The sequence below is a fragment of the Narcine bancroftii genome, chromosome 1 (genome assembly GCF_036971445.1).
Source record: "Narcine bancroftii isolate sNarBan1 chromosome 1, sNarBan1.hap1, whole genome shotgun sequence".
In the NCBI taxonomy this organism is placed as follows: Eukaryota; Metazoa; Chordata; class Chondrichthyes; order Torpediniformes; family Narcinidae; genus Narcine; species Narcine bancroftii.
Window position 1 is genome coordinate 234,600,481 of NC_091469.1, and position 23,342 is coordinate 234,623,822.

The 23,342-nt window shown below is 44.0% G+C and overlaps 1 protein-coding gene across 1 annotated transcript in view; it reads right to left on the reverse strand.

Moving 5' to 3' along the window:
* Positions 1–23,342, reverse strand: part of LOC138740384 (transmembrane channel-like protein 2-A) — a 106,546-nt gene that overhangs the window by 78,379 nt on the left and 4,825 nt on the right. The window contains exons 2-3 of the mRNA XM_069892959.1: positions 16,021–16,077; positions 12,114–12,576 (exon numbers count right to left, since the gene is read on the reverse strand). Coding sequence (XP_069749060.1) covers positions 12,114–12,576; positions 16,021–16,077 — 520 coding nt within the window. The remainder of the gene's footprint in view (positions 1–12,113; positions 12,577–16,020; positions 16,078–23,342) is intronic.

Below are 23,342 nucleotides of genomic sequence, written 5' to 3' on the forward strand. Positions count from 1 at the left end.
GTACTGCCTAGCCAGGCAGTTTTGGCGCGATTGTCGGTCTGACCCACACCAGTACCCACAGTTCTTACAGGGCCGCAGGCCACACGCCACAGCGATATTCTCCTCCCCAGCTCAGTCTAGGGCTGCAGCTGCAGTGTGAGGCGGCCATGAGGGAGCCTGGGGGAGCCTGGAATCGAAGGCCTTGATGTACAAGGCTGCAGCTTCCAGGGTTTGGACCACTTCCAGAGCCTTGGTCAGGGCATAGATACTATCTTCCAGAAACTTCTGCCAGATGGCCCTCAAGCATAGCCCTCAGAAAGTGTCCCAGATCATCCTCTCGACCTCCTCTGTGCCTACCCCAGGTTCAGCCAGACATGCTCGGGCCAACTCTCACAGGTGTCCCAGGTAAGACTCAGCCATCTCCCCAGGTTGCTGGGCTCAGGGGTTGAGGGGGTACCTTGCAAAGACCGCATTCATGGGGGGCTTGTACAAGTTCTTGAGAGTGTCCATTGCTTCCTTGTACTTGTACTTGTACTTGGAGCAGCCTTTGGTTGCCTGGAAAGCGAGGGGACCCAGCTTTGGCTGGAGTAGGACCAGCTTCTTCTGATCTGAGTCCAGGATGCCGTCTACATGCACCTCGATGATTGTTTCGACCGCGTGCTGCCAGATCTCGAAGCATGTCTGGGCTTCCAGGTGGCATGGGTCGACATCAAGGCTCCCTGAGTTCAGGAGTTTTTCCATGGCAGCCATGGGAAAAATTGTGGATTAAATTGTGGTGTGCTGTTAGCCAGAATCAGACACACACAAGGTAAAGACTGTACAACAGGCTTTAATCCACAAAGACTTCCACAGAGCCAGGCTGGCTGTAGCTGCAGTAACTCTGAGAGAGACTTTGGAAGCCAGCACAGGCTTATATCCCGGAGGGTGATTGACACCTGACCAGGTTGGACTTGATCCATTCAGGTCAACTGATTGACAGCCAGCCAGGTGTAGCCCTGTCCCCTTTACTCTCCTGCAGGTACAGAGGTTGCCCCCTGCAATAGGCTGGTGGTATACCACCATAAAGCGTCCAAGTGCACTTCAAGCAATTTGATTCTCTTGACGACCTCAATGGTTTGCAGAGTGTGGTACCCCCCCCCCAGGCCCTCCTGAAGTCAACAATCATCTCTTTTGTTTTTTTAACGTTCAGATACAGGTTGTTGGCTCTGCACCAGTCCGTTAGGTGCTGCACCTCATTTCTGGACGCTGCCTCCTCATTCCTACTAACAAGGCCCACCACAGTCATGTTGTCAGTGAACTCGATGATGTGATTTGAGCTGTGTTTAGTTCCACAGTCATTGGTCAGCAAAGTGAAGAGCTGTGGACTAAGCACGCACCCCCGGGATGTCCCCATGCTTAGTGTGATGGTCATAATGGAACACAATGCTCTAAGCCTGGTCTCACCAGAGATTTGTAAAGTTGCAATATTTCATCTCGACTCTTGAACTCAATCCTCGAAGGCCTATGGGATGCTGGGCTTCATTAATAGAGGATTTACTTTCCTACGAACCTGTGCAGCGACCTTGAGGGGTATATGGATTTGGACCCCAAGATCCCTCTATTCATCCACACTCTTAAATAACCGACCATTAACCCTGTACTCAGCCTTCTGGTTTGTCTTTCCAAAATGCATCACCTCACACTTACCTCCATCTCCATCTGTCACTTTTCCACCCAACTCTGCATTCTGACTATATCCTTTTGCAACCTACACAACCTTCATCTCCATCCACAACTCCTCCCACCTTTGTATTATCTGCAAACTTACTGGCCTATCCTTCCACCTCTTCATCAAGGTCATTTATAAAGATCACAAAGACTCAGGGTCTCAGAACTGATCCCTGCGGCACTCCACTAGTCACCGACCTCCAGGAAGAATAGTTTCCTTCCACTACTACTCTCTGCTTTCTATCTGCAAGCCAATTTTTTATGTACACAGCCAAGGTTCCATGGATCCCATGCCTCATCACTTTCTGAATGAGTTTCTCATAGGGGACTTTATCAAATGCAGTATCTATCTTTAAAAAAAAATTTATTATCTCTTTTTCTGTCTCATGATATATTGTGGTCATTATAATTTATATTTCTTTTGTTGGTGTTTCTTACCAAACTGCATTGTAAATGTGCCACATTGTGTGAAATGCAAGCTCCTACCTCATTAGACCCAGAAAGAAACAACAGACTTTAGTGTTTCCCAAATCCAAAGAATAGACCCTTTTTATTTACCATTAGAGAACTATTTACAGTATTGGCCATGCCCTTGGTCGCGAGGGAAATCTCGCGAGCACTCTCGCACACACATGACTGGATTAGTCGATTGATGGCTCAAATCCCAAGAACTGGCAACACCCACCCTTGGCGACGGTGGGGTGACTCTGTTTAGGGCGTCCAAGCAAACTGTGTATCTGCACAAAAAAAACTGTGCATCTATACCTTGTACTTACGAATATGACAATACCCTGACTCAATTTCATTGTTTGCCCAGCCAACAAAGGAATGTGAAGAATTTCTTAGAAAAAGGACCACAGTTATTCTACATGTTTCAAATAGCCATGATTAAAATATGACAGTGTAAGATAAGAAAGTGAGCATCTTGCATGGGGACAATTGTCCAAACGATCTTCTCATGTAATCATTTGTTTTATTATTATTGTAAATGGCAACATTACTGCTACTGTAGTCAGCCAACTTTAAATCTCATTGGACGTCAATAAATTTCCAGCAGACATAAAAGTTATTGCAGCGTTATTTGAAGAAGACCACGAAGTGCATCTGGACCTGGCCAATTTAATTTCAATTTAATGAAAATCCAGCTGTCACTGGTACTTTAGAAGATGGAAAATTATCCACACTTAAAACGGCACTTCATTTGGAATCTTTGGAAAGGTCAGAGATTTACCAGGATGTGGCCTGGTTTCAAGGGCATGAGATATGAGGAGAGGTTGTACAAACCTAGGTTGTTTTCTCTGGAGCAACAGTGGCTGAGAGGAGACCTGATAGACGTTAATAAAATGATGAAAGCCGTTGATAGCGTGGACAGAATCTTTGAAACAGGTTAAAAATATTAAATACTAGAGGACATGCATTTAAAGTGAGAGAACAAAAAAGCTTCAAGCAGATGTGTGGGGTGACATTTTCACACTGAGATTGGTAGGTGCCCGCAGCAGGTTACCCAGGATAGTAATCATAGCATTCAAGAGACTTTTGGATGGGTACATGAATATGCAGCAGGGAATGGAGGAAGATGTGAAAGCAGTTTAATTTGGCATCATGTTCATGCAGACATCGTGGATCGAAGGGCCTGTTCTTGTACTGTACTCCTCTGTGCTGTATTTGTTTGAAAACTTTTGAGATGGCCTGACTTCATGAACAGTGCTTTAAAAATATCCTTCTTTGTAAGAGTGAGCACGTTAACGTTTGGCTGTTTAAACAATGCATTTCTCTTATCTACTCATTGATTTCTCCCATACACCCAACCCCAGTCAGTTCGGCTCCCATGGCATTTCAGGATTTACATGTGTTGGGCTGCTGGGCGCAAATAATGTCTGGCACAAGCTAATGAGATAATGTAATTACTTTTAAATATATTGTAAATGTTCTAAATTCGAAGTTACAATAGAAAATGCCAAAAACTCACAAAAACTTTGCTATTATTCAAAAGAGAAATTAAAATACCTGAAGTCAGATTCTTAGTCTGCACTCATGGGAAGTCAACATCCAAAACAAGAGTCATCGAGAAATTTACATTTACTACTTTAATTAATATTCCTTAGAAATATGCTCCACGTGCAAGTCATCCAGATAGCCCTTCTGTTGTCATACCCTAAAAAAATGACCACTCTTGGCAGCATTTTACATTGTCGACAATAAGCAAGAAAATCAGTGATTGCATTTTTGTGATTTCTTATGTTGGAAATATTAGGCTTTGCTCATTGATTACTTCCCATAACCACAACTGCAAAATTCATACAAAGTACAAAATAAGTCAACAGATTGATTTCATTCCTTTTTTCCTTATTCAAGCATGAAATATGCAACCAAACTAATTTAATTTTGATTCATTTTTCATGCTTAATGACATGGGATATTTTGGAGTATAAATTTTCCTCTGTTAATATACAGACAATCATTTACACAGCATTATAGGACATTACAGCACAGTACAAGCCCTTCGGCCCTTGATGTTGTACTGACATATTTCTTCTTCCTTGGCTTGGCTTCGCGGACGAAGATTTATGGAGGGGTAATGTCCACGTCAACTGCAGGCTCGTTTGTGGCTGACAAGTCCGATGCAGGACAGGCAGACACAGTTGCAGCGGTTGCAAGGGAAAATTGGTTGGTTGGGGTTGGGTGTTGGGTTTTTCCTCCTTTGTCTTTTGACAGTGAGGTGGGCTCTGTGGTCTTCTTCAAAGGAGGTTGCTGCCCGCCGAACTGTGAGGCGCCAAGATGCACGGTTTGAGGCGATATCAGCCCACTGGCGGTGGTCAATGTGGCAGGCACCAAGAGCTTTCTTTAGGCAGTCCTTGTACCTCTTCTTTGGTTCGCCTCTGTCTCGGTGGCCAGTGGAGAGCTCGCCATATAACACGATCTTGGGAAGGCGATGGTCCTTCATTCTGGAGACGTGACCTACCCAGCGCAGTTGGATCTTCAGCAGCATGGACTCGATGCTGTCGGCCTCTGCCATCTCGAGTACTTCGATGTTGGAGATGAAGTCACTCCAATGAATGTTGAGGATGGAGCAGAGACAACACTGGTGGAAGTGTTCTAAGAGCCGTAGGTGACCCATGATTCGAAGCTGAACAGGAGTGTGGGTATGACAATGGCTCTGTATATGCTAATCTTTGTGAGGTTTTCAGTTGGTTGTTTTTCCTGACTCTTTTGTGTAGTCTTCCAAAGGCGCTATTTGCCTTGGCGAGTCTGTTGTCTATCTCATTGTCGATCCTTGCATCCGATGAAATGGTGCAGCCGAGATAGGTAAACTGGTTGACCGTTTTGAGTTTTCTTTGCCCGATGGAGATGTGGGGGGGCTGGTAGTCATAGTGGGGAGCTGGCTGATGGAGGACCTCAGTTTTCTTCAGGCTGACTTCCAGACCAAACATTTTGGCAGTTTCTGCAAAACAGGATGTCAAGCGCTGAAGAGCTGGCTCTGAATGGGCAACTAAAGCGGCATCGTCTGCAAAGAGTAGTTCACGGACAAGTTTCTCTTGTATCTTGGTGTGAGCTTGCAGGTGCCTCAGATTGAAGAGACTGCCATCCGTGCGGTACCAGATGTAAACAGCGTCTTCATTGTTGAGGTCTTTCATGGCTTGTTTCAGCATCATGCTGAAGAAGACTGAAAAGAGGGTTGGTGCGAGAACACAGCCTTGCTTCACGCCATTGTTAATGGAGAAGGTTTCAGTGAGCTCAATGCTGTATCTGACCCGACCTTGTTGGTTTTCGTGCAGTTGGATAACCATGTTGAGGAACTTTGGGGGGCATCCGAGGTGCTCTAGTATTTGCCAAAGCCCTTTCCTACTCACGGTGTCGAAGGCTTTGGTGAGGTCAACAAAGGTGATGTAGAGTCCTTTGTTTTGTTCTCTGCACTTTTCTTGGAGCTGTCTGAGGGCAAAGACCATGTCAGTAGTTCCTCTGTTTGCGCAAAACCCGCACTGTGATTCTGGGAGTACATTTTCGGCGACACTAGGTATTATTCTATTTAGGAGAATCCTAGTGAAGATTTTGCTTGCAATGGAGAACAGCGTGATTCCCCTGTAGTTTAAGCAGTCTGATTTCTCGCCTTTGTTTTTGTACAGGGTGATGATGATGGCATCACGAAGGTCCTGAGGCAGCTTTCCTTGGTCCCAGCAGAGCTTGAAAAACTCATGCAGTTTGGCATGCAGAGTTTTGCCGCCAGCCTTCCAGACCTCTGGAGGGAATTCCATCCATACCTGCTGCTTTGCACTTTTCAGTTGTTCAATTGCCTTATATGTCTCTTCCCGGGTGAGGACCTCATCCAGCTCTAGCCTTAAGGGCTGTTGAGGGAGCTGGAGCAGGGCAGATTCTTGGACTGAGCGGTTGGCACTGAAAAGAGATTGGAAGTGTTCTGACTATCGGTTGAGGATGGAGATCTTGTCGCTGAGGAGGACTTTGTCGTCTGAGCTGTGCAGCGGGCTTCGGACTTGGGGTGAGGGGCCGTACACAGCCTTTAGAGCCTCGTAAAAACCCCTGAAGTCGCCAATGTCCGCTCTGAGCTGGGTTCGTTTGGCGAGGCTAGTCCACCACTCATTTTGGATGTCCCGGAGTTTGCGCTGAAGATGGCTGCATGCACGATGGAAGGCTCATTTCTTCTCTGGCCAGGACGGCTTTGCAAGGTGAGCCTGGTGGGCAGCTCACTTCTTTGCAAGCAGCTCCTGGATTTCCTGGTTGTTTTCGTCAAACCAGTCCTTGTTTTTCCTGGAGGAGAAGCCCAGTACCTCCAGGATTGCAGCATGGCAGTCTTCAGCTGATCTCAGAGGGTTTCAGGGGACGAGTCCATGAGGCGGATTGCATCCTCGAGCTTTGCTTTGAGGTTTGCCTGGAAGTTTCCTCTCACTTCGTCTGACTGCAAGTTTCCAACATTGAACCTCTTTCTGGGGGCTTTACTGTTCCTGGACTTTGGCTTGAAGTGAAGGTTGAGCTTGCAGCGAACCAGCCAGTGGACAGTGTGGCATTCCGCACTGGGCATGACCCTGGTGTGGAGCACATTTCGTTTGTCTCTTTTTCGCACCAGGACGTAGTCCAGGAGGTGCCAGTGTTTGGATCGGGGATGCATCCACATAGTCTTCAGGCTGTCCCTCTTCTGAAAAAGGGTGTTTGTAATGACAAGCCGCTGTTCTGCGCAGAGCTCCAACAGGAGGCGCCCATTGTCGTTGCACTTGCCGACACCATGCTTGCCCAGGATTCCTGGCCAGGTTTCTGAGTCTTTGCTGAAGCGAGCGTTGAAGTCGCCAAGGATGACAACCTTATCGGCTGTAGGGGTGCGTTGAATGAGGTTGCGCAGATCAGTGTAGAACTTGTCCTTTTCTGCTGGTTCCGCCTGGAGGGTTGGAGCATAGACACTGATAAGGGTGATGCGATGCTTGTTTTGAAGGGGGAGTCGCATGGACATGATCCGGTCCGAGTGGCCTGTCAGGAAGTTTTCGAGTTTGGAGGCAATGGAGTTCTTGACCATGAAGCCTACACCAGGTAGGCATCATTCATCCATAGGCTTGCCAGACCAGTAGAGTGTGTAGCCCGCGCTGCGTTCTTGGAGGCTGCCTACATCTGCAAGGCGGACTTTACTGAGAGCGGCTATGTCGATGTCAAGTCTGAGGAGTTCATGTGCGATGAGGGCATATATTGTGCTGACATATATATTCCTATCAAATATATGAAACCCTCCATTTTCCTTCCATCCATGTGCCTGTCTAAGAGTCTCTTAAATGCCCCGAAATGTTTCAGCCTCCACCACCAGCCCTGGCGCAAGGCATTCCAGGCACCCACAACCCTCTGGATTAAAAAAACAACCCTGATGTCTCCTGTAAACTTCCCTCCCATCACTTTATATTCATGTCCTCTGGTGTTTGTTCTTCCTGCCCTGAGAAAAAGGTGCAGGCTATTTACCTTATTATAATCTTATAAATCTCTATCAAGTTTCCTCCCATCCTTCTAAGCTCCAAAGAGAAAAGTCCCAGCTCTGCTATCCTTGCCTCAGAAGACTTATTTTCCAATCCAGGCAACATCCTGGTAAATCTCCTCTGTACTCTCTCCATATCTTGCACATCCTTCCTATAATGAGGTGACCAGAATTGAACACTATACTCTAAGTGTGGTCTCACCAGAGATTTGTAACATGTCCTTGAACAATCCCCCTATTAATGAAGCCCAGCATCCTATAGGCCTTCTTAACTATCCCAGCTGTACAGCAGCCCTGAGAGATGCATGGATTGGGACCTCAAGGTCCTTCCATTCATCCACACTATTAAGTAACCGACCAGTAACACTGTACTCAACCTTCTGGTTTGACCTTCCAAAATGCATCACCTTATCCAGATTGAACTCGACCTGCCACGTTTCCACCCAACTCTGCATCCCGTGTATATGCTTTTGTAACCTTCAGCACTATCCACAAGTCCTCCAACCTTCATATCATCCAGAGGGCAGCAGCAATCATCAAAGATCCACACCACCCAGCACATGCTCCTTTCTCACTGCTGTCTTCAGGAAAGAGGTGTCGGTGCCTCAAGACTCGCACCATCAGGTTCAGGGAGCAGCTGCTATAAACTCAATCGGAGACTCATTCAAGTTCTCTTATTTGTCCACTTTATTGATTTTCTTTCATTCTCTCTGAATTGCACAAATTCTTTACATTCGTTATCTGTTTACAGTTCTTTTATTTGTTTACGTGTTTTCGCTGAGTACAGTTTATTTTTTGCACTACAGATACACAATCCTTTATCCGGACATCTAAAATGCGGAAAGTTCCAAAATCTGGCAAGTGAGGACCGGCGGTTGGGGGAGGCAGCCAAGGGACCAGCAAGGGACTGGTGGTCGGGAGAGACTGCCGGGTGGCCAAGGGACCGCGGTCAGGGGAGACGACTGAGGGACTGCGTTGGGGGAGACATCCGGGTGGCTGAAAGACCGTGGTTGGGGGAGACGGCCGAGGGACCGCGGTCGGGGGAGACTGCCGGGCAACCGAGGGACCGGTGGTCAGGGGAGACTGGCGGGCAGCTGGAAGGGGGTGGAGGTGGATACGGCAGCACAATTCGGGTGGGCTTTCCAAAATCCTGAAAAGTCCGAAATTCAGAACACACTGTCCCCCAAGGGTTCCTGTACCAATTAGTGGTTATTCTGTCATGCCCACAGAAAAAAAGGAATCTCAGGGTGGTATTTGATGTCATGTATGTACTCTGACAATAAATCTGAAATAAAATAAAACTTACCTGCCCTTTCTTCCACTTCTTCATCCAGGTCATTTATAAAAATCTCAAAGAGCAGGGGGTGCAGAACAGATCCTTGCGGCACTCCATTAGTCACTGACCTCGAGGCAGGATACTTTCCGTCCACTATTAATCTCTGCTTTCTACAATAAAACCAATTCTGAATCCACACAGCCAAGGCTCCATGGATCCCATGCCTCGTGACTTTCTGAATGGGGAACCTTGTCAAATACTTTACTAAAAGCCATATACACCATATCTACCACCCTACCTTCATCAATTTCTTTAGTTACCACCTCAAAAACCATAATTAGGCTCATGAGGCATTACCTTGCCCTGACAAAGCCATGCTGATTATCACTGAGTAGATTGTACTTCTCCAAATCCTATCCTTAAGAATCATTTCCATTAGCTGGCACACCACGGATGTAAAACTCACCAGTCTATAATTTCCAAGATTCTCCCTATTATCTTTTAAAAATAAGTGAACCATATTTGCCATTCTCCAATTGTTTGGCATCTACCCAGTGGCCAAGGTGTACATAAAGATCATAGCTGATGCCCCAGCATTCTCTTGCCTCCATTCCCACAGCAACCTGGGGTATATTGCATCTGGCCCCGGAGACTTAATCTTAGTGTTTATAAGAAGGTCCAACATTTCCTCTTCCCTAATTTCAACATCATCCAGCGCACAAGCCTGTTCTATTCCGGCTTCACCATGATCAAGGTCCTTTTCTCTGGTGAATACTGAAGCTAAGTATTCTTTTAGGACCTCCTCAATCTCCTTCACCTCCATGCTACTTCCTTTATCCTCAATCGGCCCTATATACTTCTGTTCTTCGCATTCTTGTAGAACACCTTGGGTTTCTCCTGCCCCCTTCAAGCTCTACTAAATCCTTTCTAAAGTTCCTTCTTGGCTAACATATAAATGTCATGAGCTCTTCCTGTTTCCTGCTTTCTTAATTTAATGTACGCTTCCTCCTTCTACTTCTTAACCAGATACCTCACCTGATTTGTCATCTACAGTGCCCCTTCTCTCCCTGTTTCAAGACAAACCTATCCTGAACCCAGTCCAAGTGGTCCCTAAATATCCTCCACATTACTCTGTGCTTTCTCCTGTGAATATCTGTTCCCAGTTTACTCTCCCTAGTTCTTGCCTCATCCCATCGTAATGAGCCCTGCCCCAATTAAACACTTTCCCATTTTCTCTGCTTTTTTTTAATCCTTGTCCATAGCTACGCTAAAGCTCAGGGAGTTATAGTCATTCTCACCAAAATGCTCCCCCACTCACAGGTCTGCCACCTGACCAGCTTTCTTACCCAGTACTAGATCCAGTATGAGTTCTCCTCTATTCAGCTGGTCCACATACTATGTGAGAAATCTTTCTTGAACACACTTGACAAATTCTGCCCTATCTACCCCTCTTGCAGTCAGGAAATGCCAGTCATTATTAGGGAAGTTGATGTCTCCCATAACAACAACCCTGTAATTTCTGTACCACGCCAATATCTGCCCACTTATCTGTTCCTTGGTGTCCCAAAGACTATGTGGGGGCCTATAGACAACTCCCAGTAAAGAGATAGCTCCCTTCCTATTTCTGACTTCCACCCACACCGACTCAGCCGACACTCCCTCTGCAGCGTCCTCCCTTTCTATAACTGTGATACTATCCTTGACCAGTAATCCTACCGCCCCCTCTCACCCCTTTCCCTTTTAAAACACCAAAACCCCAGTACCTGCGTCAGCCAGTCCTGCCCTTCCGCCAGCCAAGTTTCAGTAACTGCTATAACATCATAGTTCCACATACTGATCCATGCTCGAGGCTCATCCCCTCTATTCCTAATACTCCTAGTATTGAAATAGACACATTTCGAACCCTCCAATTCACTGCATTTATTCTTCCTCATAAACTCACAACACATTGCATCATTTTTTTCTTCTTCAGCTCTATTCTCTGTGCTCACATTCTGCTTCCCAACCCTCTGCCAAACAAGTTCTAGCAACCTGCCCAACAGGATATGGTCCCTCTCCAGTTCAGGTGCAGTCTGTCCTTTTCGTTCTGGTGAGACGTTCCCCAGAAGAGATCCCAATGATCCACAAATGATCCCAATGATCCATTAATCTGTACCCCTGCCCCCTGCACCAACTCTTTGGCCATTCATCTACCACAACTTCCTACTTGTACCATCACTGGCACGTGGCACCGCCAGCAATCCTGAGATTACCACCCTTAATCCTGATTTTGAGCTTCTTTCCTAAATCTGAATATTCTGTCTTTAGGACCGCATCCCTAATCCTACCTATGTCATTGGTACCAAAGTGGACCATGACATCTGACTGCTCTACCTCCCACTTGAGAATGTTGGGGACTCAATTAGAGATGTCCCTGACTCTGACACCGCGGAGGCCACATGCCATCTAGGAGTCTCGATCTTGTTCACAGAATCTCCTAGCTGTTTGCCTAACAAGTGAATCTCCAATCACCATAGCTCTCCTCTTTTCTCTTCTCCTCCCTTCCCTTCTGAGGCAAAGAACCAGACTCTGTGCCAGAGACATAACCACTACAGCTTGTCCCTGGTAGATCTTTACTCCCAATAGTATCGAAAATGGTATACTTATTGTTGAGAGGAGCAGCCACAAGGGTGCTCTGTGCTGTCAGCCTATTCCCCTTCTCTCACCTAACAAACACCCAGCCTCCTGGCTTTTCAGGGTGACTTACTCCCTGAAGCTCCTGTCTTTCACCCCCTCCACTCCCTCTACTTCCCAGAAGCTCCAGAGTTCATCCAGCTCCAGCCTCTGATCTCTAATTCCGTCTCCAAGGAACCTGTACTGGATTCACCTCTTGCAGGTGTAGTCATCAAGGATAATTGTGGTCTCCCAAATTTCCCACATCCAGCATTCGGAGCATTCCACTGCCCAAACTGTCACATCCATTGCCTATTTTTTGTTACTGTGCAACCACCTTACCTGAACTTAGCTTACCAGAAAAAAAGCTTGTCCTTCGCCTCTGCTCACTTAAGCCTCGTGGTTTTATATCATGGGTTAGAAACAGCAGACAGGCTCAAATCGATTTTCTCTCACATTCAAGTTCTTCTTTCAGTGAAAGCAATTTTATATCTATTGCAATACGTGAGCAAATTAGTAAATGAAACCAAGTACCTGGTGGATTTCCCTTTCTTTCTTCCATCATTCTTTTCACCCTTCTTGTCACCTTTTTTCTTTCCTTGTTTTTCCTTCTTATTATTTTCATCTTTCTGCTTCTTGTTTGGATTATTATTGCGGCCTGGGTTCCTTTTCGATTTCATATTTTGTCCATCTGGTTCACTGTCATCATCCTTTTCCTCTGTTCTATTATTTCTTTTGTTCCTTGCATTTGTCCTTGAATTTTTTGCTGCTTTTTTTTTATTTTCCTCCTCTTCCTCCTCTTCTTCTTCTTCTTCTTCATCTTCACTTTTCGGGGCTCTGTTTTTCTTCTGTTTGTTTCCATTCGGAACTGGGGGTCTCCTTCTGTTGTTCCTCAGTTTAGGTTTGACAGGTTCTTCTGAACTGTCTTCTTCATCCTCGGATGCTTTTGGTGGGTTTCTGCTCTTCTGTTTTTTTCTCCTCTTCTCGTCCTCTTCTTCTGCATCAATGGAAATATGGCATTAAAAATAGGAAATGCAGAAATTTCTCTAATAATTCAATTCAATAAAGAAGTCTCAAGTGTGTCATGATAATTGATGTTTGTCAAGATTCAAAAAGTGGTTTCAGTATATCTGGAATGGAGAACGGTAAATCAACAGCATTCATTTTAATAACTTCAAACCAGGGCTATTTTTAAAATTTAGACATACAGGTCAATTTGGCGTTACGCGTCCATGCCACCCAATTTACATTAACATACACCCCCAGTATGTTTTTGAAGGGTGGGAGGCAATGTTCCCTCTCATTTTTAGTAATCAGTGTGCGCAAAAATCTTAAGTTGTGCACATTTTTTTCCTATGACAAAAGTATGTGCGCACTGAATGCTTGTGCAAATGTAAACTTGAAATTATTTCAAGATCATTTTAGCACAGCTTATCTCTCATAGCTAATAAAACTGTATTGGCATGTTTTAATATAATGCAAAGTATGATTGCTTCTACAAAGTATTTAGTTAAGATTTTATTCTATACTTTGAACTATAGATACTCCTTGATGTACAACATAGAACACTACAGCACAGTGCAGGCTCTTTGGCCCTCGATGTTGTGCTGACCCATATATCCCTTCCTTAAAAAAATTACTAAACCCTCTCTACCCCATAACCATTACAGACAGCGTAGGATTCAAACCCAGGTCTGGTCTCGATCGCTGGTGCTCTAAAGGTGTTGTACTACCTGCTATGCCAACCGTGCCAACCTGCTACAAACTACTAATTGGAATTGGCGAGCAAATAAATCACAGTGAAGGGCATCATCAGATTTTACTGTCATGTATCCCATAGAGGACCAGCTCATTGTCTATGGTTTCTGGTTGCATTAAGGTACTTGGACAAAGTGTCCAATAGTCTCAAAATCAAACTTGAGCTGGTGTCTACATTTTAAGAGTAGGGAGAGATCATGAAAGGGGTGAGCACTGAAAAAGATCACAACTAATGCAGTGTGTAAAATAAAATTAAAGCCATTTTATATTTCACATCCATTCAGGTAAACTTAATTTGGAGTGAACATTAGTTCATTGCTCTGGGTGATAAACTTCACATAGTTCTGATTGTTGTCTGTTTGATACAATAGGCATCATTCCAATTGAAGTATGTTGCAATACATTATAAAAGTAAATAATATTAATTAATAGTGTTTTTCACAACTTTAAATCATTTCAAGCATGTTGTTATATTTTTGACATGTACCCAATATTACCACATAAAGAGAAGCAGCAGATAAACCATGCACACATTCAATGGGCTGGCAATTGTGACAGAGTTTATAGCTATGTTTTTGGGAGATAAATTGGGGAAGGTTTGTTAGAGTAGATCACATACAAACATTTTAAAACAGATCTTATTTAAAATACTGGCGCTCTGCCCCATGCTAGACATGTCGGGGGCAACAGTCTTTGCAAGAGCTTTGAAGAGTGCCAAAGAGACTTCACTTATGGATTGTTGTTTACAAGAAGGCAACAGATGAAAGATATTGTTGGAGCCGCAGATTGTCTGGAGATGTTCTAAGAGGGTCATGTGGTTTTGCAAGCAGAGAGAGTCAAACAGGCTTTCTCTCAGAGAGAGAGAGAGAGAGAGAGAGAGAGAGAGAGAGAGAGAGAGAGACAAAGATCACTTTTACAGTGTTACAGCCAGCAACAGCAGCTGGGACTGGAACAGGACAAGCTGGCAAGCTTGTGGAAAACCCGATTTGGAAGACAGGTTCTTATTTCAGCCTGGTCAAAGCCCTTGTGGTTCATGAAAGAGGAGAGGACTAGCTGTCTAATGTTTCACTTGAAATAAGAAAAACAAGAAGGAACTCTGTGGTGATCTGAAAGAAAGAGGTTATCATCTGGAGAGCCCTAAGGGAGCATGTTTTGTCAGCAAGACACTGAAGTGGCTAATTAAAAAGGAATCAGTTGTGGATGTCCTGGAACAACAAATCTCTCTCTAAATCGACAAGAACCTTCCTGAGTGGTAACCATTTACCTTCAAGCAACAAAGCCTGGTGAACTTTATAAATGTTAAATTCTGTGCACAGTATAAGAATTGCCTGCAACCAGTGAACTTGGAGGTATCAGAAGTGAGATTGGACTGTGAACCAAAGAACTTTTCTGAACTTACACACACATTACACACACATGCACTTAGAATTAGAAGGAGGTTAAGTTAGGTTAAGTAAGTCAATAGCGATAAGTTAAAGTTTGATTTTATTTTCATGTTTAAAGATAATTAAAAGCAACTTTCATTTTAGTAACCATTTGTCGTGGTGAATATTTATTGCTGCTAGGTTTTGGGGTCCTTTGGGCTCATAACATTTTATGGCAATTCGTCCAGGATTTGAACCCATCACGAGGACACTTAAGAATCAATCCAGAATGTGTACTGGTTATCCTGAACTCGGGTTTGAACAGAAGACATAGAAGCAGGTCATTTGGCCCATCAAGTCAACTCTGTCTTTTAATAATGACTGAATGACCATGGTCTTCCATCTACATGGTTTTTCCCCTTGATCTTAATTCCCTTACTTGGCAAATATTTAACTGTGTCTTCCTTGGGCAGAGAATTCCACAGAGTCACTGCTCTCTGGGAAAAGCAGATCCCCCCCCCCCCCACCCCGTCCTAAATCTACTCCCCTGAATCCTGAGGCAATAGCTTCTTTTAAACTACAGCGCCTGGGTAGCCCTCCTGGGACCCGGATACGATTACTGGGGCAAAGACGGTACCTATTAAAATCGCCAACCTGACGATTTAAGGGGGATCCCGCCCCCGCAATGATGTGTCACGTACTCACTGGAAATACTGCCGGATGTTTGGATGCTGGCTGCCAGGTGACATATGCATACAAGCGCTGACGTCACTGGAATAAACGGGTCACCCATTTTCATTTTCAAATTACCTATGGACGTGACCTAGGTAAGTTTAACTGGGTTCCCTGACTCCCTCTGAGCAGGTCAGGGACCCAGTTGGGTTCCGACGGTGTTAACTGGGTCAGACCCTTTCTATATGCTGACTCACTGGGGCGCTAACCAGGCAAATTGCCCGGTTAACCCCATTTTATATGGCAGTTTGAAAGGGCCTAATTCCCCCTTGTTATAATCTCACCTACCTGTGGAAATAACTCCTGCTCTATCTTATCTATCCTTTTCTATGACTGTATGTGTTTCTGTAAGATCCCCTCTCATTCTTTTGAATTCCTGTGAGCATAGTCCCAGATGACTCAATCTCTCCTAACGAGCTACACTCACACCTTCCTGCCGAGAGATAAGCATGCTAGCTCTGAACAACATCTGACTGCTTACTGTTTGTGAGATTCATTCGTTCAAATCTGGCAACTTTAGTTTTTAGAGGACCGAACTTTGGATACTCTCTAATATCAATTCTGAAAAGTAGTAATTAATGTCTTACCGTCATCATTGTCTTCTTCTGTTTCCGTTACTTCTTCATGGTCAATCTGAATTCCAACTGCAGGTGAAGATACAATTTGAAGAAGATGAATTTCATGTATTGTTTGAGGTAGTGTATAACACATAAAAGAGCTGGAATTATGTTTTTTTTTAATAAAATAAACTTCCACTATCAGATTTCTGTATAATGCCTAGCCAGTATCTTTCAAAGAGGAGACAGGAAATTGGGCCCTGAGAAACTCAAGAACCTCAGATTCTGGGATTTTTTTTGAATATTTTATTTTTAAAGACTCAAGCAAATATATGCAAACAATAGGGGCCATTTTCTTATCACACAAAATAATATTCAATATAATAACAAAAATAATGCATTTTCCCCCTTCCCCAGATATTAAATAAATCGTAAGAGGCTAAGGAAAAAAAAAACCTAAAAATTAAAGCGTGTCGTCTGTACCACGACCTTAATTCAGGACAGTTTGTTTCTTATTTTTTTTCTTTTGGGGGGGGTTATAGATCATATCTGTGTGCCTTTGTCCCTCAGGTACAGCTGCCAGACTTCAATGAACATGTCATACTTCTTTCTCAAGTTATAAGTAATCTTCTCCAGGGAATCCAACTCTACGTTTCCATGCTCCATCGTGTGATACTAAGTTGAGCGTTGGACTTCCATGCAACCGCGATACACTTCCTGACAACCGACAAAGCAATATTCACAAACTGAATTTGATGTTTGGATAATCTAAACTGTACTTCACTAATATCTCCCAGAAGAAACGATTCTGGGTCTTGTGGAAACTCCACTTTTGTAATTTTTTTTTAAGATGTCCCCCAGGTCTTCCCAGAAGAATCTCACATTCGTACATAGCCGGGTGGAGTGGATAAAGATTCCAACCTCTACACTGCATCCGAAACACATATCCAAAATTTCTGACTTTGATTTAGGTGATTTTTGCAGTGTGAGGTGCAGGAAATGGTATTGCACCAGCATGTATCTCAAAGTGATAATCCTTGTCATGCTGTTTAGGCACAAGTCTTCCCACCAATTTTCATTGGAATCTGGAATCTTGAGCAAATAATAAGAACCTGGAGGCACTCAGCAAATCAAACAGCACAGATGAGGAGAAATAGTCAATGTTTTAATGTCAGGACCCTTTCTCAGGATTCAATTAGACTCCCTGTATCAAAATGCAGGAAGATGTATGGGATATAGAAATTCTGATCTTTCACCCCTGCATTAATTCTGCAAGAGAATGTTGTTTTGCATAGATTCTTCTCCAGGCTTGTGAGGAACTTTTGTCTATGGAACATCGCATTGAAAATATCCACTAGAGAATGGAGAAATCTGGATGGCTGAACGCCAACATAAATTGTGCTACCTTGTGCCATTCTGACAACTGAAGATGAAGCAGAAGATAGGGTCGTTGGTGCAACATCACATAAAATCAGTTTGCAAACTCCTCCCTGGGAATCATGTTGGAACAGCATTCATCAATCAGAGATCCTGTCAAAATTCAGCATCAGCTTGTGAAGACAATCATGTGAACCTGCTGATTACATTGGTCTGAAAGACTGACCACACCCCTCCAAAAAAAATTATATATATATATAGATATATATATAGATATATATAGGAATTCCAACTTCATCACAGGTGATGTCCGACACCTTAACCTGACATACTTTGCTTTGTAAATAAGGGAAGAATAAAACATCTTGGATGATATATATTTGGTGGTTGTTGATACTTTTGGAAATTTAGATCAGCACAAATCATCTGTTTTAAGTCAGAAAAGAGAAAGGGAAATGATCAAATGACATAATTGCAGTAATTTACCAAAATTCTCTGGGCAGGTCCTGGCAGATTGGAAAACTGGAAATGTCATGTTACCATTTTGAAAAAGGATGGAGGCAAACATAAACTATAGTTTAATATCAGGAAAGAGCTTGAAGTTCTCATTAAGGAAGAAAGAGCAAGACATCTGGATTGAATTTGTTTCAACATCCAGATGCATCATGGATTCTGTAAGGGAAGGTCATGTTTGACCAAGCTACTGAAGATCTTTGATGAGTGCAGGGGATAGAGGGAGCAGGTGAATATTGTATTGGATGCCATTTGATAAGGTGTCACATAAAAGACAACCATCAGATAAAAATGCATGGAATTGGGGGTAATGTATCAACATGGAGTGGGGGTTCATTAACCAATAGAGCCAGGGATATGGAAAAAATGCATGTTCCTCTAGTTGGCAAACAGAGATGAGTGAAGTGCCTCAGGGATCAATGCTAGACCTCCAATTATTTACTATATTAGCAAAACCGAAGGAGCAATATACTACAGTAAAATTCCTGTCATTCAGAATTCAAACAACCAGAAAAAAAATCTCAAAACATAAATAAGTAAAATATGGGGAAGCTTAAAATTGATGTGCCTCACTGTTAGTTCACCAATCATGTAACAAATAATCTCAAGCAACCGGAAAATTCACTTATCAAGAATCTACCAATCCCCACAGGCACTGGATACCAGAGATTTTTCTCTACATTAATGATTTTGAAGAGGAGACCAAGTGTGGTCACTTAACTTTACTGATGGCACTAAAGTGAGTTGGAAATGTAAATTATGCAGTGGATGTGGAGAGACTGCAGAGGGATATAGAGAGGTTCAGCGAGTGGGCAAAGGTCCAGTAGATGGAATACAAATCTGGTAAATATAAAGGAAAAAATGGTTGATCATTATTATTTAAATGGCAAAAGATTGCAAAATCCTGTTGTGCAGAGGGATTGGGAGTGTTTGTGCATCAATCACAAAGGATTGGTTTGCAGGTGCAATCAAGGAAGCAATTGGAATGTAGGCCTTCACTGCTGCAGGGATTCAATTTAAGAGCAGAGAGGTTCTGCTGCGACTGTATAGGTTATTTATGAAGCCACACCTAGAGTATTGTCTGCAGTTCTGGTCTCCTTACTTGAGAAAGTGCATACCAGCTTTGGAGATGGTGCAGAATCAGGTGTATTCTGAAGATGAGTGGGGTTAGCCCATCAGGAGAAATTGACCTGCATGAAACTCTACTGGCTAGAAATTAGAAGAATGAGAGGGATCTCATAGAAACATAAAATTATGAACATAATAAGCACAATAGAGGCAGGTAAGTTGTTTTCACTGGTAGGTAAGACGAGAACTAGGGGACATAACCTCAAGATTCTGGAGAGTAGATTTGCAATTGAGATGAGAAGAAACTGCTTTTCTCAGAGAGTAGTGAATCAGAGGGATTTTCTGCCCAAGGAAACAGAAGATGTTCCCTCATTAAATATATTTAAGACACAGTTAGATAGAGTTTTGCAGAGTAGTGGAATTAAGAGTCGTTGGGAAAGGCAGGTAGGTGGAACTGTCCATGGCCAAATCAGCCATGATTTTAGAAAATGGTGGAGCAAGTTTAATGGGCCTAATCCTGCTCTTATTTCTGATGTTCATACGTGCTTGTAGATCCAGTTATATTCCCTGCACGAATGGAATATGTAGATCCATGGTAAAAAAAAAGAGAATGACAGGAGTAGCATCGGGTCATTTGGCTATTCAAGCCTATTTTGTGATTAAATATGACCATGGAGATTATCCAACTTCAATAAACTGCTCCTTCTCTTTCCCATGCCCCTCTAAAAATATTTTTAAAGCCTATCTATAGATTAAATTAAGACAGCGTAGTAATTATATTTTACAACTCTAGAGGTTCTGGGAAATGAAGCATTGAATAATACTGTGCATCTTATTAAATGGAGGACCTTCTGAGCTATACCTCCGAAGCAGGTGTCTGCAGACCTTTTTTTTGTGAATATTGCATTTCATTAATGATGTTCCAGTTTATTTCACTGTTGGAAAAGCTATCAAATAGTCAGTTGAAGCTGATGGCAGAGCCACTGAGAACTTGCAATGAGTTAAAAAAAATAACATTTCAGGTTTAAAATAAAAGTAGTAAATATTATGCAGGATGTTTGAAGACAGAACATTTCACACCTTTTATAGTAACAGTCTTGAAATGTTATCAAATGTAAGACCATTTGAATGTTATTAACCTTTGCTATAAAACAGTGGTTCTCAACCTTTTTCTTTCCACTCACATCGCACTTTGAGTAATCCCTATGCTATTGGCGCTCTGTGATTAGTAAGGGATTGCTTAAGGTGGGATGTGGGTGGAAAGCCACTGTTTTAATCGTACCTAAATACCTCAGAGTTATGTGCACGGTTTCAGAACTCCAAAGGAAATGGGACAATGACAATTTTTCTCAAGCAAAACATTTCAGTAACAATTGGGTCCAGAGCAGTGATTCTCAACCTTCCCTTCCCACCTACATACCATCTTAACCAATCCCTTACTAATCACAGAGCACCGATGGCATAGGGATTACTTAAAGTGGGATGTGAGTGGAAAGGAAAAGGTGGAGGACCACACGCCCAATCTAACACACTCACCTCCACACAACAGATCCAAGTTCCTAAACGAACCAATAACTACTTTTTCTCCCAGGATTTTCATCAGTTGCAAAATGCTTCCCATGTTCAATGTTCCAGTTGCACTGGAAATTCTCCACAGAGCCTGAATCATTACCAGCAAAGAATACCAGCCATTAGCACTAACCCTGGAGAGTCGTTGCCCCTTGCAGTACAGAAAGGGTCAAGGCTCTGACTTTGCTACAAATGGCCATGGCTGCCTCATTGAATGGCAGGCTGCTCTATCTATCTTAAAAAGAAGGGAAGCATTCAAAGTTAAACAAACACCAATTCTCAGGATGAACAAAGAAAAGCTGAGTCAGTGAGTCAGGTAAGCATCAATGGAAAGAAATGGTCAATCAACATTTCAGGTCGGGATCCTCTATCGAGACTAAAGTATGAAGTGGTGACATCAAGTTTCAAGTGGATACAGAAGTGTGGAGTTGTTGGGAGGGGACAAGACATGATAGGAAGTGGAGAGATAGGTAAGGGAATGGTGGGGTGAGGTTTTACGTAAAATCCCGCGACCGCAGGGTCTGTGCCCAAGGTGGCAGCATCTCCGATTGGCAGTAGCCACGAGGGGGAGCAGAGGACCGGCACAGGGCACCAGAAAACAGGGAGACCATCCCTGGCTGAGAAGGAGAAGCAGAGGAGATGACCCACGGGATGGTAATAATGGCGGTGGACCAGAGAGGGGGCTCTGCAGCTGAAAGATCAACACATGCAGTGAGCTGCTGGTAACTCGAGGTGAGGAACCCACAGAGGCCGTGGGCTGCTGGAGACTGCTGTCGGGGGACTCACGCCAGGCTGCGGACAGCCGGAAACTTGTTCGAAACTGTTTGAAGAGGTATCAAGAATCAGAACCGGGATGCGAGGGGGAGGCGAAGGCACTGAGGGGTTCCTGACCGTGATGGAGGTTCAGAGCTCAGGTTGCCAGTGGTTTGGACTGGACTCTGTGGAGCTGTGGAAGCGCTGGAGGCGAATCTATGGGCACTCGATGATTCCGGGAGGGGGACTCTCTTTTGCTTCTCTTTCTCTGACTGTAAGAGGCCCTTCAGGCAATTTCTTCCAATGGCGAATCTCTCTGCCTTACAGCAGGCAAAACCAATTTCATGTAATATGACACTGTTTTATTACAATGACAATAAATTGAATCTTGAGAGAAAAATAAGAATGAGAGCAGGTAAAGGAGAGATGGAAAAGGTGCAACCAGATGGAGGTAGGAGCTACCTAAAATTGGACAATTCAATATTCATGCCATTGGGTTTTATGGCTCATTACACTGAAGGTTAAAAATAGGCCCTGATCTGAAATATATTGGCTGTCATTTCTCTCCATGGATGTTGCCTGACCCGATGAGTCCCTCAGGCTTGTCATTTTATGCTCAGAATTCCAGAATCTGCAGTTATTGTATTTTTTCTGCCTCCAGAAACAGTTTATCCTTTTATTTTACTTTATTCAAACCCTTTTATTAGACCTATGCACCATCTCTTCTGCTCACAGGAGAACAACCTTTGCTTCTTCTGGCTGTCTCCCCACTTCAAATATATTTTTTTCCACATTCCTTTTTGGACTTTGATCTCCCTGAAATCTGGATCTAGGACGTGATATGAATAATTAGCACAGCTTCTTTGCTTTTGCATGACACTACCTCTGTTTGGATACCGCTCACTATTAGCAGCCTTCTCCACTTGTACTGTTCCCCTCAAAGTTTTCTGCATCTGGCACCCCTATTCTCACCCCTCCCCTTTCCTGCCACCAACCTTGAAAATTGTTCCACCTTATGGTTAACCACTGTTTTGCTATGGTTGGCTGCTGTCGGCTAGATACACCTCCCGAGACTAATTCTACCCAAAGCCCCTTGCATGCTCCCCCTCTACTCTGCCTCGATCAGTCTATAGCCCCTTTCTCACTTGCGTCCCACTAAAGTGTCCCAGGATAGGAGCTGTTCACAGTTGACCACTCCTAACTGGGATACTGAACGTTTTTACACTTGCAAGGAGCCATCCCCAAGGTTAGGACTGTTCTACCTTCTACTGGTGACGTCATGATACATCATGACTCATTACACCTCTTATTACACTTTCTTTTTTCTTTGGCTTGGCTTCGCGGACGAAGATTTATGGAGGGGGTAAAAGTCTACGTCAGCTGCAGGCTCGTTTGTGGCTGACAAGTCCGATGCGGGACAGGCCAACACGGTTGCAGCGGCTACAGGGGAAAATTGGTTGGTTGGGGTTGGGTGTTGGGTTTTTCCTCCTTTGCCTTTTGTCAGTGAGGTGGGCTCTGCGGTCTTCTTCAAAGGAGGTTGCTGCCCGCCAAACTGTGAGGCGCCAAGATGCACGGTTTGAGGCGATATCAGCCCACTGGCGGTGGTCAATGTGGCAGGCACCAAGAGATTTCTTTAGGCAGTCCTTGTACCTTTTCTTTGGTGCACCTCTGTCACGGTGGCCAGTGGAGAGCTCGCCATATAACACGATCTTGGGAAGGCGATGGTCCTCCATTCTGGAGACGTGACCCATCCAGCGCAGCTGGATCTTCAGCAGCGTGGACTCGATGCTGTCGACCTCTGCCATCTCGAGTACTTCGACGTTAGGGATGAAAGCGTTCCAATGGATGTTGAGGATGGAGCGGAGACAATGCTGGTGGAAGCGTTCTAGGAGCCGTAGGTGATGCCGGTAGAGGACCCATGATTCAGAGCCGAACAGGAGTGTGGGTATGACAACGGCTCTGTATACGCTTATCTTTGTGAGGTTTTTCAGTTGGTTGTTTTTCCAGACTCTTTTGTGTAGTCTTCCAAAGGCGCTATTTGCCTTGGCGAGTCTGTTGTCTATCTCATTGTC